General features: G+C 41.8%; 1 protein-coding gene across 1 annotated transcript; it reads right to left on the bottom strand.

Annotated features, from left to right (window-relative positions):
- Positions 1–771: 771 nt before the first annotated feature.
- On the bottom strand, positions 772–11,115 carry sypl1 (synaptophysin-like 1). The gene is made up of 6 exons (XM_035147549.2): positions 10,968–11,115; positions 10,342–10,549; positions 4,996–5,114; positions 4,705–4,909; positions 4,423–4,614; positions 772–3,695 (listed from the first exon to the last, which is right to left on the bottom strand). The coding sequence occupies exons 2-6, from the start codon at positions 10,411–10,413 to the stop codon at positions 3,564–3,566; spliced, it is 720 nt and encodes a 239-aa protein (XP_035003440.1). The 5' UTR covers positions 10,414–10,549; positions 10,968–11,115; the 3' UTR covers positions 772–3,563.
- Positions 11,116–12,943: the final 1,828 nt, after the last annotated feature.

Here is a 12,943-nt window from a genome sequence, read left to right as displayed (position 1 = left end):
TTTATTCAAGAAAGGTTCTTATAAATGTCCCTGAATGTAGATGAGTGCAGGTCAAGTCATGACATGTTGTCAAGGAAGACAACATTTTAACTCTATATTCATTATTATGTAACTTGAAATGAACTGATGAAGGGTTAAGTGGGATTAAATATGATCTCTCCCATGCAGACACACTTTGTGCCAGATACAGTACTATCCTGATGTTTCTCATACAGACACCAGCACACGTTAAATATTTTTGTCTTTCCTCCATTTCACACACACACACACACACACACACACACACACACACACACACAGAATAACTCGACCACAATGTTGCGTTTGTGTCCATCACAGTGCGATCACTGATTTCACAGGACAAGTCAGAGAGTCGCAGAAGAAACCAGGGAAACACTGAGCACAATGTTTCTCTCTCTCTTCGTGGTCAAAACGATGTTTACGGGTCACAGATGATTCGAAGCTTCACATGTTCAAACCTTCAATTTCACAAACAACCAGAGTGAATCATATAAACTGAGCCTCTGTAGCTGAAGCTGTCACACGGACAGACAGAGAGTATAATTGTGGCTAAAATATATTATGTTAAATTGTATTTGAAATCTGGAAATCATCTTGTGACCCTCCTTCTGTGGCTCACGACCCCCCTCCCCCCGGGGGATCCTGACCCCTAGTTTGGGAACCACAGACATTCTTACAGGCACATGTAAAACCACACACACACACACACACACACAGATTTGCAGATGAATAAGAAGTTCACGACAGGGATTTATGAAATAAATCATACTTTTTTATTGAAAAAACAAATGTACATTGAAATTGGTCATTTGTCAGAGTGTATGTGTCTCTTTGATAAGACAGTTTAAAGGAGGCCTATTTTGCTTTTTCAGTCTTTCCCGGTCCTCTAGTGGGTTGCATTGTTTTTTTTGTGATATACGACGTGCATGGCTCCAAATCCCTCAGTCCGCAGCAGAGGGGGCTCTTCTCTCCCACAGTAAACACGGAGGGTGCGTCTACATCACAACGCGGGTCACTAGGCTGGGCCGAGAGGAGGGAGGAGGAGCGGGCAGCGTTTGTAATGACAGTTAAGGTTCGTTTTTTTGGTGCTGCCGGGAAATCAAAACACTCCACCGAGTACAACCAAGCTAAAGTCTCCCGGTGTCCACAGTTTGAGAGCATGACGAGCATAATAGGTCTCCTTTAAATTCATTGGAATCATTGACAAAGCTAAGGGCGTGTTGAGTGATGATTACAGGAGTGCAGCAGCATAACCAGTACACCACACACACACACACACACACAGTTACACACTGTTACATTTACGTTTGTCCTTCAGAGAATCAGCGACACCGTCCAACGTACAGTTTCACTAACCAAGAAACAGATCAAAAATAAAACATAAACGACTCATTCTAACCATCTACGTACACTGAAAATGAAAAATAAAAGTGTAAAAAACAAAGATACAAGCTCACTGTTCGTGTCTCCTGACAGATTTAAAGAAACTAGACAATCAAAAAAAATAAGATGTGATCGATTTAACATGAACACAAAAAGAAAATGTTACTTTGGATAAAAGAAAAAAAAAGACGGATGAAATTAGAATAAAAAAGCAGGAGGAAGTCCCGACAACATTCAACGTAGAGGAAACAAATTAACAAACTTCTTTGTTGGGTTTATTGGCGGGTGGCAACCAACATCGAGGTGCACACTAAATACAACAAAGCCGTCACAGGATTTTAAAAATGCACATATACACAGTGACATGTGAACTAAATAACTCTCACTCAAGTATTCCTTATGACATAACACTCTCCCTGTGCTTTGAAGGACGATATAAAAGCATATAAAACACCATTCGAGTGCATTAAACATGTTTTGAAAAGAAAAACACTGAATGTTCAAATAACCTCCATAATATTTGGATCGGAGGCCAATTCATGCATCTTAAAGCTTAAAAATGTAACAAGTCTGCTTGAATGCATTGATTTACCTTATAGAGGAAAAGCATTTCAGAATAAAAGCTTTGATAGATTCACCAGATCAATGTACTAGACAACAGCCGTACATTACTTTTGTAAATGAATAATCCTAGTTTAGTCTTTCCATGCCTGATAACCACCGCTGTGGCAAACAGGACTCCGATGAATGAAAAGCAAAGAATAAATGAGCATGAGTGACTCACTCTCTGCATACACAAGTGCTTTGGTATCTAAAAATATACAACATGTGCAAAAAAAACAGGATTTAACACCAAGGCAAGTGTATGACTAAATTTCACAGCCTTTTTATTCATGAAATATTTGTGAATTTCAATTATCTGAAATGGTTGAATGGTAAAAATAATTTTAATATTACCAGCCTCTGTGTGTTACCCTGAAAACCTTCATCACATTGTCCTTATTGTGGCGACGGCATGAGTGTAAAGTACCTTACATTGATCAGCATGTAGTCAAGTATAATAACCAGAGAAGTAAGAAACCCTCAGTTCATAAAGACAAGCAACAACACTGCTATAGATCATCGTCTGAGCACGTATCGCTTCCTAAAGAGTAAGAAACCGCCCTGGAATAGTTGGTAGAAGGCACGTTTCTCACTATTTGCATTAGTATTTCTATAGTATGTGGTAAAAATAAAGGCAAATGTGAAGACATTAAAGTTGCTGTATGTAAGCGTTTACTATCGCTACATAGCTATTCACTAAACATTTTAGAAGAAAAGTTCAGCACCAAACTTCAATCCTTAATTTGCCAATAACTTCAATCTCTTATCATTTATTTTCTTTATGGCAGAATGTGGTTCCTTGCCCTTAAGGTGGCGCTATATTAAAATATAGATCCTATCTATGTCTGTGTTTACTAATAGCTTGTGATGATGCTCTATGTGAATATGGACCATGGGTCAAATTTTTACGCATGTGTTTTATGAAAGCACCGTTTATTTATAAATTGCATTGTTATTGTTTTCTTGGATGCGACTCACATATGATCATTTCCCCCCCCAAAACGAGGATTTTAAGCCACTGGTACGACGCTATCTTTCCTATCTGGCTGTGACTGGCTAGTTAGCATGCTAACCAGTGGACATCCCTCAAATACAATACTTAGAAGTCTTTGACATAACATCAAATCTATTATTTCTTCAAAATGAGTTGATCATTTGGTTTATTTTCTAAATGTTTTAAACTAAAATACTTACATGTAGCACCTTTAAACTGGAGCACATCCAAGTGCCGCACAGTCACTTAGACCCCAGAAAAATCTCCTGTACCCTCAGTTTCTAGTATGCAATGATTGTGCAAGGAATTATGGGACATATAGTCATTTTGTGTTACAAAATACCAGTTTGTGTATTACCTACCAAATCCTTTGTTGGTCTTCATCACATTCACAGAAAATGTTATGCATGTGTGTGAGTGTATTTATGTCTGCGTGCACATTTGTCCATACATGTATCGCACATGTATATTCGAACGTGTGTGACTGGTGTGTGCGTGTCAATTATTGTGTCTGTGAGTGTTAGTATTTGTGTGTCGTGCGTCGCTGTACGAGTGCTGTGCGTTAGATGGGAGCAGGGACCTGTTGCCTTCCTGGTCCGGACTGGGAAGAGAATTTCTGAGAGTGCCAGCGAGTCTCCTTGTACACGAACCAGGCGTTTCCTGCCCACACGAACATGTTGAGGTAACCGAACACCTGGAAGAATAAAGACAGAAAGGAAACACAAGAAATATGTGATGATACATTCACAAGAGAATATCAAGACTTTTTTAATTTGAATATTTGAATATTTGAATATCTGTTTTTAGACTTATGCTTTGGTGGCGTTAGCCTCCATTGAACTTCAGTCCAATAAATTTGCTTTGGACTTGTGATACAGAGAGTGTTTTGCAGTGCACGCCAAAAGTGCATGAAGAAAATGAAAGTGCTTTCGCTCAGTGTCGCATGACTGTGAGTCAGGCTGCTTGCTGCCTGTTAGTGTCGTATTACATAAGAAGGAGCGGGGCTCCAGAGCCTCTTATTTATTTATTTAGTAGGAATAACTTGTCCGCTGGCCAAATGTTTGGATTCATAGATCAGAGCGAAGCAAGGAGCTTGAAAATTGCTGACACTAATGAATTCATCATTCAGATGTGTTTCAATAGAGATGAATGACAGTGGAGTTCATAGCGTGACATCGATTTAAGTCCGTTTGTCACACAGCTCCCTCCAAAGGATTTATACAGCTGATGTGTGAACAGACTTTGCTGCATGAAATTTATGGATTTCCACTTCGGAAAGAGTTCGGCGCAAGTGTATCAAAAACCTTAATATGGTGGTTTTTCATTTTTTCTTTCCTCTAGTGTGTTATATAGGTTTTGGTGTATGTACAAGGTCTGCATAGTATATCCCCTTTAGAATCCTCTCTGTTTTTCTGTCTCACCACAGAGATGTTGAGGGTTCGCAAGTTGGCGAAGTCTGTGACCTCGCAGGTGATGTTGCTGCCCTTGCAGAGCGCCAGCGTGGCACTGATGCCGTCAGTGTCCGTGGCGTCCTTCACGTTCTGCAGGCCCTTCGCCCAGGCGGAGGAACACACCAGCCACAGGAAGACGAGGATCGCCGTGAGAACAAAGTCCTGGGAACGGACAGGATGGAGAGCTCAGTTAGGGATCAGCAGATCTTTGTGATCAGGCTTTAGAACTAAGACGATAAGATCAATACTCACAAAAATGGGTCCAAAGTCAGAGTCCTTGTAGACGTGCATGTAGCCTAAATAAACCAGCAGGGCCACCATGCTGTACAGGAAACAGACGGTAGCGATGCCCACGAAGAACTCCGCCGAGGACGCAGAGTCTCCGACCAGGTGTGTCGTCGTGACGGAGCGGTTGCAAATAGTGTTGTTTCCATCAACGAGCGGGAACTGGCTCAACCTGACCGCAACACAAGATGGAGGTGGGTTAACATGATTGTTTACCGTTGCGTTCTCTTATCTGAGCGACGTTGAGAGGATTCTCACCTGAATGGGTAGTGGAAGTTGGCCGTGAGCGTTTCGTTGCTGCCGTCGCCGCAGAACAAGGACACGATGTTCCTCCCCGAGAAGCCGCCGCAGCTTCCAAAAGCAAATATGGCCGTGAGCTGTTTGGACAGACACGAGAGAGTCGAGAGATGAGGGGGAAGATGGTTGAGAGGAGCGAGAAAACACTGTTCATCTCTGGGGGGGAAAAATACGAAAATCTGAAAACATGAGATACTGGAAATTTTTAATATTCTTTCTATAAACCTAAAGAGCAAAAACACTGTTGTTACACGATATTGAACATATTTACTTTTCTGGATATTTAAATTGTATTTTTTAAATTCATTTTCTTCAGTGCTGTATATGTAAAAGATTTTCAAGAGTTATGGCTTTTTTATTATGTGAAGATAAAGTCAATTATATTTTTAACCAACAATATAATTTTGCACATGATAACATAATTTGGCTGATCTAGAAATTTGATCAGTTAATTAAAAATGGGCACAAAAGCCTCAGGGTCTCGACCATGTGACACTAATACTCCCCTTAATACCAACACAGACTAAATTCTTCCCTTCAGTTTAACCCTCAAACTGCAGCAGCAGAAACACTGATCGTATAATTCTCTGGGTGTGAAGCTCGTCCAGACTCTCACTGATATCATCTTACGCCACCATCATGGGTGAAGATGATCTGACGTGGGAATCTTCTCTTTAAACCTTAACACCAACATGAGAATAAAGGATTTTTCTGCTCGAAATCTGTCGTTGCATAGTTTCATACGTTGTCGTCACGGACACAGTTTCACGTCTCGGCACATCGTAACTCATCAAACATCTTGTTTGTCTCGACAGCTGTTGGATGAAGATGCAAAATATAAAAAAGGGGATTTTCCATTAAAGGAATATGGAGTCAAGAAAAGTCAAGATTACAGGCGTGTTTTAATATCCTTGTTTCCCAGAGAACCTGTTTTCATTTTTCAATCTGTAAACTAAGGAAGAGTATTACTGCCTAAAAAATTAGGCAGGTTTTTTTTTTCTCCTTTTGCATTTCAAGAATAAAGTCGAAATGTCGATAATAGAGACAAATCAGAGGATGATTTTTTGGGGGTATTTAGTGAATAAAGTTGAAATGTCAAGCGACTGACACCACGTGAGCTGCAGGTGTTCCGTCTTTCCAAGCTTGTGTGGTTTCTCTTCTGCACTTAACATAACTGACACCACATGTCGCCTTCAAAACTGGCCACATAAACTTTTTAAGATCTATTTTAAACATGCTAACAAATGTTGGCTTATTTGCACATCTACCAGACACAAAGCTTTTCTAATCTTATATGAATGATGTGTGGTTTTCCTTTCACATGTCATTCATACGTGGGCCAATAGGGGCAATTTAGGGTTCGGTGTCTTGTCCGAGGACACTTTGGCACACAGACTGGAGGAGCTGGTGATCGAACCACCGACCTTCTGTTTAATGGGCGACCCACTCCACTTCCTGAGCCATAGCCTGCTGTTTGGTGCGGTAACAGAACTGCAGAGTTAGGTGATAATTCTCTCTTGGTTTTATCACCACTAGTGACCCCCCTTTCACATTACACGTCATCATCTGATCCATTATCAATACGAGAGTAATGGTTAAAGCAGCTTTAAAGTTACGATCACCTCCGACACCGCACGTTAAAACCTAAGAACACACACCATAATCTGTTCAGACACACAAAACCAAACCACAACTTAAAAATAACACTGTTTTTACTGACCTCTTCAGTTCTGTTTGATCAGCGCAAATGTATCACACACACACACGTAAATGAAAAGTGCTTACAACAGAGGGAAAGTCAACATTTAGATTTAGAGACCCACACGTGCACATACATAATGTTCATCTGTTACCCACCCACTCACTCACACACACACACACCTTAAGGCCTCTCCCACATGTTTCTCCAGATGTCACTGGCTGCCACTTCCTGTTTTTCTGGCCACACACACACACACACACACACACACACACACACACACACACACACACACACACACACACACACACACACACACACACACACACACACACACACACACACACACACACACACACACACACACACACACACACACACACAGCTACTTCTCTCACATTCCCGCCTCCCCGACTCCGCACAAATGTAACAGCCGGCCTGCACCAAACCCACGCATCAGCATTTAACCTTATTTTCTTTATGCTCTCATATTTCAACAGCATGAATTCTGGGATGCGTTTTGTCAAGTTTACAATATCACTGTTTGTTTTTCGTTCTGCAGACACGGCGTCTTCCGAACGCCGCGGAGACGCCGCAGAACCTCGCCGCCGCTACGACCTCTGTCCCAGGCATCTCAGACATCTGCAAACTCCTGCCTTCCAATCTGGGAACATTCCCGAGGCTGCCAAATAAAATTAAGTCCTCGCTCACAATCAGGCTGTGAGACGGCGTCATCACTTTGCACACATGGCGAGAAGCACTGGAAATATGCAGCAGGAGCACAGGTCGCAGGTTCCTGGATGAGATGCAAACAATGAGGAGTGAACAGAATGAGGGGGGTGCAGGGGCCTGTTATCTGATTTTAGCTGCAAAAATAAATGAATATCGTCAGAGGTCACTGAGTCCAGGTCAGTCCGGCCCAATTCCCCCTCAAAGCCGACGGAACATGCGCCGACGACTTAGCCACCGGGTTTCCCTCGCAATCCTCACAAATCTGGCTCTGCCTCCTTTGGCCGGGGGACACGACATCGTCACGAGTAAAGAAAAGAACCAGAGAAACGGCTTCATCATCATTATTCAGCACGTTGAGTGAACGGAGCAGCCGTGTAGCGTTTTAATTCTCCTGAACCCTCCTTCCTGTTCACTAGGGTATGGAAGATAATATCTAAGGAGTGTTTAGGCTGAGTTATGTGACATGAGAGAAAACTACTCTCTCGCGGTCAAGTTGCAGATTCCTTTTTTTAAATCCGGGGCCATAAAGGGGCCAATTAATACTTCAAAAAGCTTAGAAGTTGAATGAATCGTACCAAAGTGTTGCATTTATTAGTAACTAGTTTACTTTAAAAAAAAAAAAAAGACTACTGACAGGACAGGCCACTGTTGGGGCCAATCAGATTTTAGTGGGTCAGTGACCCCCCTGGCTCCGCCCCTTTGTGGAAGACAACAATTAAATAGATGAATGTTTGTTTGTTATTGTTACTCTCGATCATTTTCGTCATCAATTAACACGCTGATTGTTTCCCCCGTTCATTTCTTCGTGCACAGAATAATTTGGTATCATATAAGACAAAGAAAACCACATGGAAGCTGAATTAACGAGATAATTATGTCAGAATTTTGAGAAATTGTATGTTTTTGCCTGAGTTTGTTTGTCTGTTAATTGGCAGAATTACACAAAAACGACTCGACAGATTACCATGAAACTTGGCTGAAGGATGAGCTGTATGGGTAAGGGAAGAACCCCCCCCAATGTTGGTGTGGATCCAGGTCAGGGTGAGATCCAGGAAACTTTGTTTCACTTTCTTTAACACGGTAATGCTTGTTTCTTTTGATTGCATCATTATTTGAATATTGATGTACATTCGAAATTTAGTAAGGGATATTTTGTTGTTGAGTAAATGAGGGTTTGTTCAGCTTCTGCTCATCAGCCTCATTGTGCTGATGCCTCAAAACGTCCGGAGACTTTTTAATAATGTTTCCTGTGGTCATTAGTGCTGTTGTGTGGGTGAGGAAGACTCCGGTGATACAGCACAGAGGAAGCTCCCAGCAACAACTGAGCCAGTCCAAGCACACCATTAATCATCCAATCCCTCGTGAATAACAAAATATGTTGTGTTAAATAAGGGTTATGTAAGACAAACACACACACACACACACACACACACACACACACACACACACACACACACACACACACACAAACACACAAACACAGGACACACACACAAAGACTTGTCCTGAGTCAGATGACTGGTTGTTGTTGCATGTGTGTGTGTGTTACAAGAAAATTAGACCAGCTGAGTGAAACTAGCAGAGCTGCATTGCCCTCACTGGATTCCTCTGACCCAGTTATTTAGAGCAGAGCTGATCACTGGACTTTCCATAAGTAACTGTTCCATGATGCACGTGTGTGTGTGTGAACGAGTGTGTATACGAGTAGCCCAAAAATATTTCACTTGTCTGCAGTAAAGTAAATAATTGGTGAAAGATGCATTAATCTCTAACTGTGTCATGTGAAGGGCAGAGCTCGGCACTCAGCTCACTTTGTGTTGTGAGACAAAGTTTCACTTTCAATCTTGAAGATGTACATTTAAAGTCTGCGAAGAAGCAAATAGAAGAATGAAAATCAAGTTTAAAGAAAATAAAACTTTCAAGCAGAATCTTTTTTCTCACTTTAACCAACTTTTCTTCATCAAATAAAGTTAGTTTGTCACTTTCAACCTAAAAACCCCTCAGTTTAAAGTGTGTGAGGAAGCAACTAGAAGAAGCAACGTGAACTTTAATGACCAAAAATAAAGAAATAACTTAATTTCTGTCACAATGGACAAATTTTGAATTCCCTCACTATACAACTCCTCTTATTTAACACTTTAAACCTTAAAGATCCCAATTTAAAGTGTGTGAGGAAGACAGTTAAAGAGGGAAAATCTACTTTAATGAAAAGTAAATTACAATTGACCCATTTTGGTTTGGTTTCTCTCACTTTAACTAACTTTTCTACATCAATCAAACTTTATTTGTCACTTTAAACCTTTAAAATCTCAATTTAAAGTTTGCGAGGATGCAAATAGAAGAAGGAAATAAAAGTATGTACAATAAAAAAAACATAATTACTGTCATGGTGGACGTATTCTTGGTTTGGTTTTCCTCACTTAAACCAACTCTTCTTCATCATACTAAGTTTGTTTGTCACTTTAAAACCTTAGATATATCAATTTGTGTGTGTGAGGAATTTTATTCTTGTGTTAGGAACTAATTAAGTTGGATTACATGAGTTCGATCCAAACATTTTACCTTAAAATTACACATTTAGCCAAATCTCCAAGCTGCAGATGGAAGTAAAGCATAAAGAGGAGTTGATGTATCTTTCTATGAATGTTTGATGAAGTTGTGTGGTTTGAAAATATACTTTTTGAACAAATTCCTCCTGAAACAGATTAAGAGTTAGTTTTTTCTCGAGGGTGAAAAAACGCCAGGAAGAGAAGGGAAAGTCCAAGGAGCGAGGAAAAGGACTGAACCTCCCTGTCCTCTGGTTATGACACACACACACACACACTTTCTCTCTCCGTTTTCACAGACACACACACACTTATGAACATCTAACTTACCCACTCCACCAGTTTGACGAAGCCCAGCGGCTCCTTCAGCGGCGACAAGTTGAGCCTGAACCCGGTCATCATGTTAGCGCTCCTGCTCCAAACTCCTTTTATCCAGTTGTTCCAAAAACTGTGGATGTTGAGTTCCAGCCAGGGGCAGGGGAGGAAAGAAAAAGGGGGAGTTGTCTCACAGAATGACGTGGGTCCTCTTCTGCGAACGCTGCAAGAAATGACCACACCGAGATTTTGAAAAGGGGAGTTTTACAGTCCAAGAAAGTCGATTAAACTGTGCCATCAAAGTGAGAACACGCCTATTTACTGGAAACGCAACTTTACGCACAGCAGCAGCTTTGCGGAGCAGATGTGGATGAAGAAAACGACGAGTTGAGGTGGACGTGTTTTTTGCAGTGTGGCCTGAAAACGATCGAGGTCCTTGTGCGCCGCTTGGTGATGCGTAATTACGCAGGCGACGTAGCGGATAAAGAGCGTAAAAGTGTGCCAAATTACGCGCTGCTTTTGGTGATTTACAGGGGAAATGAGGCAGAACGCAACAGTTACATTATCTGATATGTTCTACAGATTTGCCAGAAAGTTTTTTTTATCCTTGTAAAAGCCTGAAAAACACACACGACACTTACAGTTCACTCGGTTCCTTGTGAGCAACAAATTGGGCGTCGGAAGTGTCCTACTGCGTTTTTATTGGATCCATCCGCTGCCTCCTGGGTGCTGAGTGTGCAGTTCCTGTGAAACAAACGCCCCTCCGCTGCTGCTGCTGGTGTCTGGGTCTCATGACTCTCAAAACCCCGGATTCCCAAAATTCTTTCAACCCAAGAAAGGGGAAAAAAAAGATGGAGGTTCATTTCAAGAGACCAGATTGCAGCCATGAGTTTTAAATAGAATCAGCACATGGTCCATTTCATCCAGGAGACCATAAACATCTGGATGTGTTTGACGTGAAGTAAAACCAACACTGTCTGCACGTTGAGTTTGTAGAAAAGAGATACAGATCCATCTTATTTGAAATCGATATTAATAAGTTGATCTTTATTGGTATTTTATTTATTTGTATTTGGAGGATTGTCTGTTTCACTATATTTGACAATAAAGACTCTTGAGGTTGAATAAACTAAGATAACTTTGCTCTTCCTATGAAGCACAGTCTGTCTGGTACTGGATTTTTGGGACCAATAATTACTTTTGAAACTTTCAGTTGTCAGGAGTGGAACCTGCTGTTCCAGTGCTCTTCATCACCAACAGCAGTCACACACAAAATGAAACACACAACGATAGTGGGTAACTAACATTTATTTGACATATTCAAATATATTAAGAAACAAACCAATGCTGTAATACTGTGAAGACTAATAGAAACACACACAGGCAGATGCACCATTTGACAATAAATGTACTTCTTAAATATTGATATAGTTAAATGACATTCACATTATATTACATCTGCACAAGGACATGTCGGGATGAGGGATTTGTTTTTGGAGGGTAGGTGGGGGCAGATGGTGGGGAGCGCAGTCCCTCGGTGTTCTCTGGTTTGAACCCAAAGCCGCACCTCGAGTTCAGCTTTCAGCGTAAACAGCTTGACGGATGAGAGTCTTTTTTAAGACTTGTGAACACGATGGGCCTGGTCTTTCTCCGGGTGAAAGGGTCCATATTGTGGTAATCCTCAATCTGTGCTTTGGGAGCGGAGCTCTCCTGACTTGTAAGTGGAAGGGAATGTTCTCTCTCGCTCTGTCGTCCTCGGTTGGTAAAGTTGTTTGGTCTCCTTGTTCAACGCTTTCCAGTTCATCCTGGATCTCTTCACCTTGGCGGCATCTCCGTGATTTCTTGCAGCCTCTGTTTAGACAGTAACTCGATTTTACTCTTGGCAAAATCTGCTAGATTTGCTGTTCGGAATAGGTGCTTCTGGGCCACAATAGAGTCGATCTCTCTCTCAGTGAAAGTGTGATCCAGGGCTTCTTGATGGATTCTCCTATTCGCGATCATGTCAGGTGTTGGAACTTATCCCAGCTGCCATCATCGCCTGTTTCACTGCGCGAACTCACTTATTGTGAATTCCTTGGTTGATGCAGACCTGAGAGTCACAATCTGCCTCTACCAGCGTGCCTGAGTTTGAATGCCATGTTTGTCCGCTAGATCCAAACTGCAGACCTATCCGCCTTCATCACAGACACAATTTCAGCAACAGCGTGAAGTGGGCACGCTGATGCTGGGATCAGTAACTGCCCTGACGAAGCAGCCGGTCACAGTAAAGTGGCAAAGAAGGGCATGTGGCACCATTGCTGCTCCAGGCCTGTTATAGGACAGGCAGATCCTCTTGAGTTCAGGACGGAGAGCAGGCTGAGTCTCCTCCTCCACGAGCTTTCTCCACAGGCCCTTGGCCGTGCTCGACCTGCCTTTTTCCGTTGCCAGCAGATCTCCCTGACACTGCAGAAGCAGCACCGACAACAACGAACTTCGCGCCACTGATGACATCTCTCAGAAGATCTTTGGGCCCCGTGAAGGTCTGAAAATGAAACATACATGGAATTCATGATTAAACCCAGTCCCACTCCAACACAACATGTACACATACTTTTCTAAAAATTATGTCGTTAGCATG

The sequence above is a fragment of the Hippoglossus stenolepis genome, chromosome 22 (assembly GCF_022539355.2).
Source record: "Hippoglossus stenolepis isolate QCI-W04-F060 chromosome 22, HSTE1.2, whole genome shotgun sequence".
Lineage (NCBI taxonomy): Eukaryota > Metazoa > Chordata > Actinopteri > Pleuronectiformes > Pleuronectidae > Hippoglossus > Hippoglossus stenolepis.
The sequence above is the reverse complement of the archived record's forward strand: the minus strand, read 5'-3'. Positions and strand labels throughout refer to the sequence as shown.

Coding starts and splice junctions, on each gene's coding strand:
- sypl1 (XM_035147549.2), bottom strand. CDS start 10,413: ATGATGACCGGGTTCAGGCTCAACTTGTCGCCGCTGAAGGAGCCGCTG. Junction 4,910..4,995: donor AACTTCCACTACCCATTCAG/GTGAGAATCCTC, acceptor TGTTGCGGTCAG/GTTGAGCCAGTTCCCGCTCG. Junction 4,615..4,704: donor CTGACTTTGGACCCATTTTT/GTGAGTATTGAT, acceptor GTCCGTTCCCAG/GACTTTGTTCTCACGGCGAT.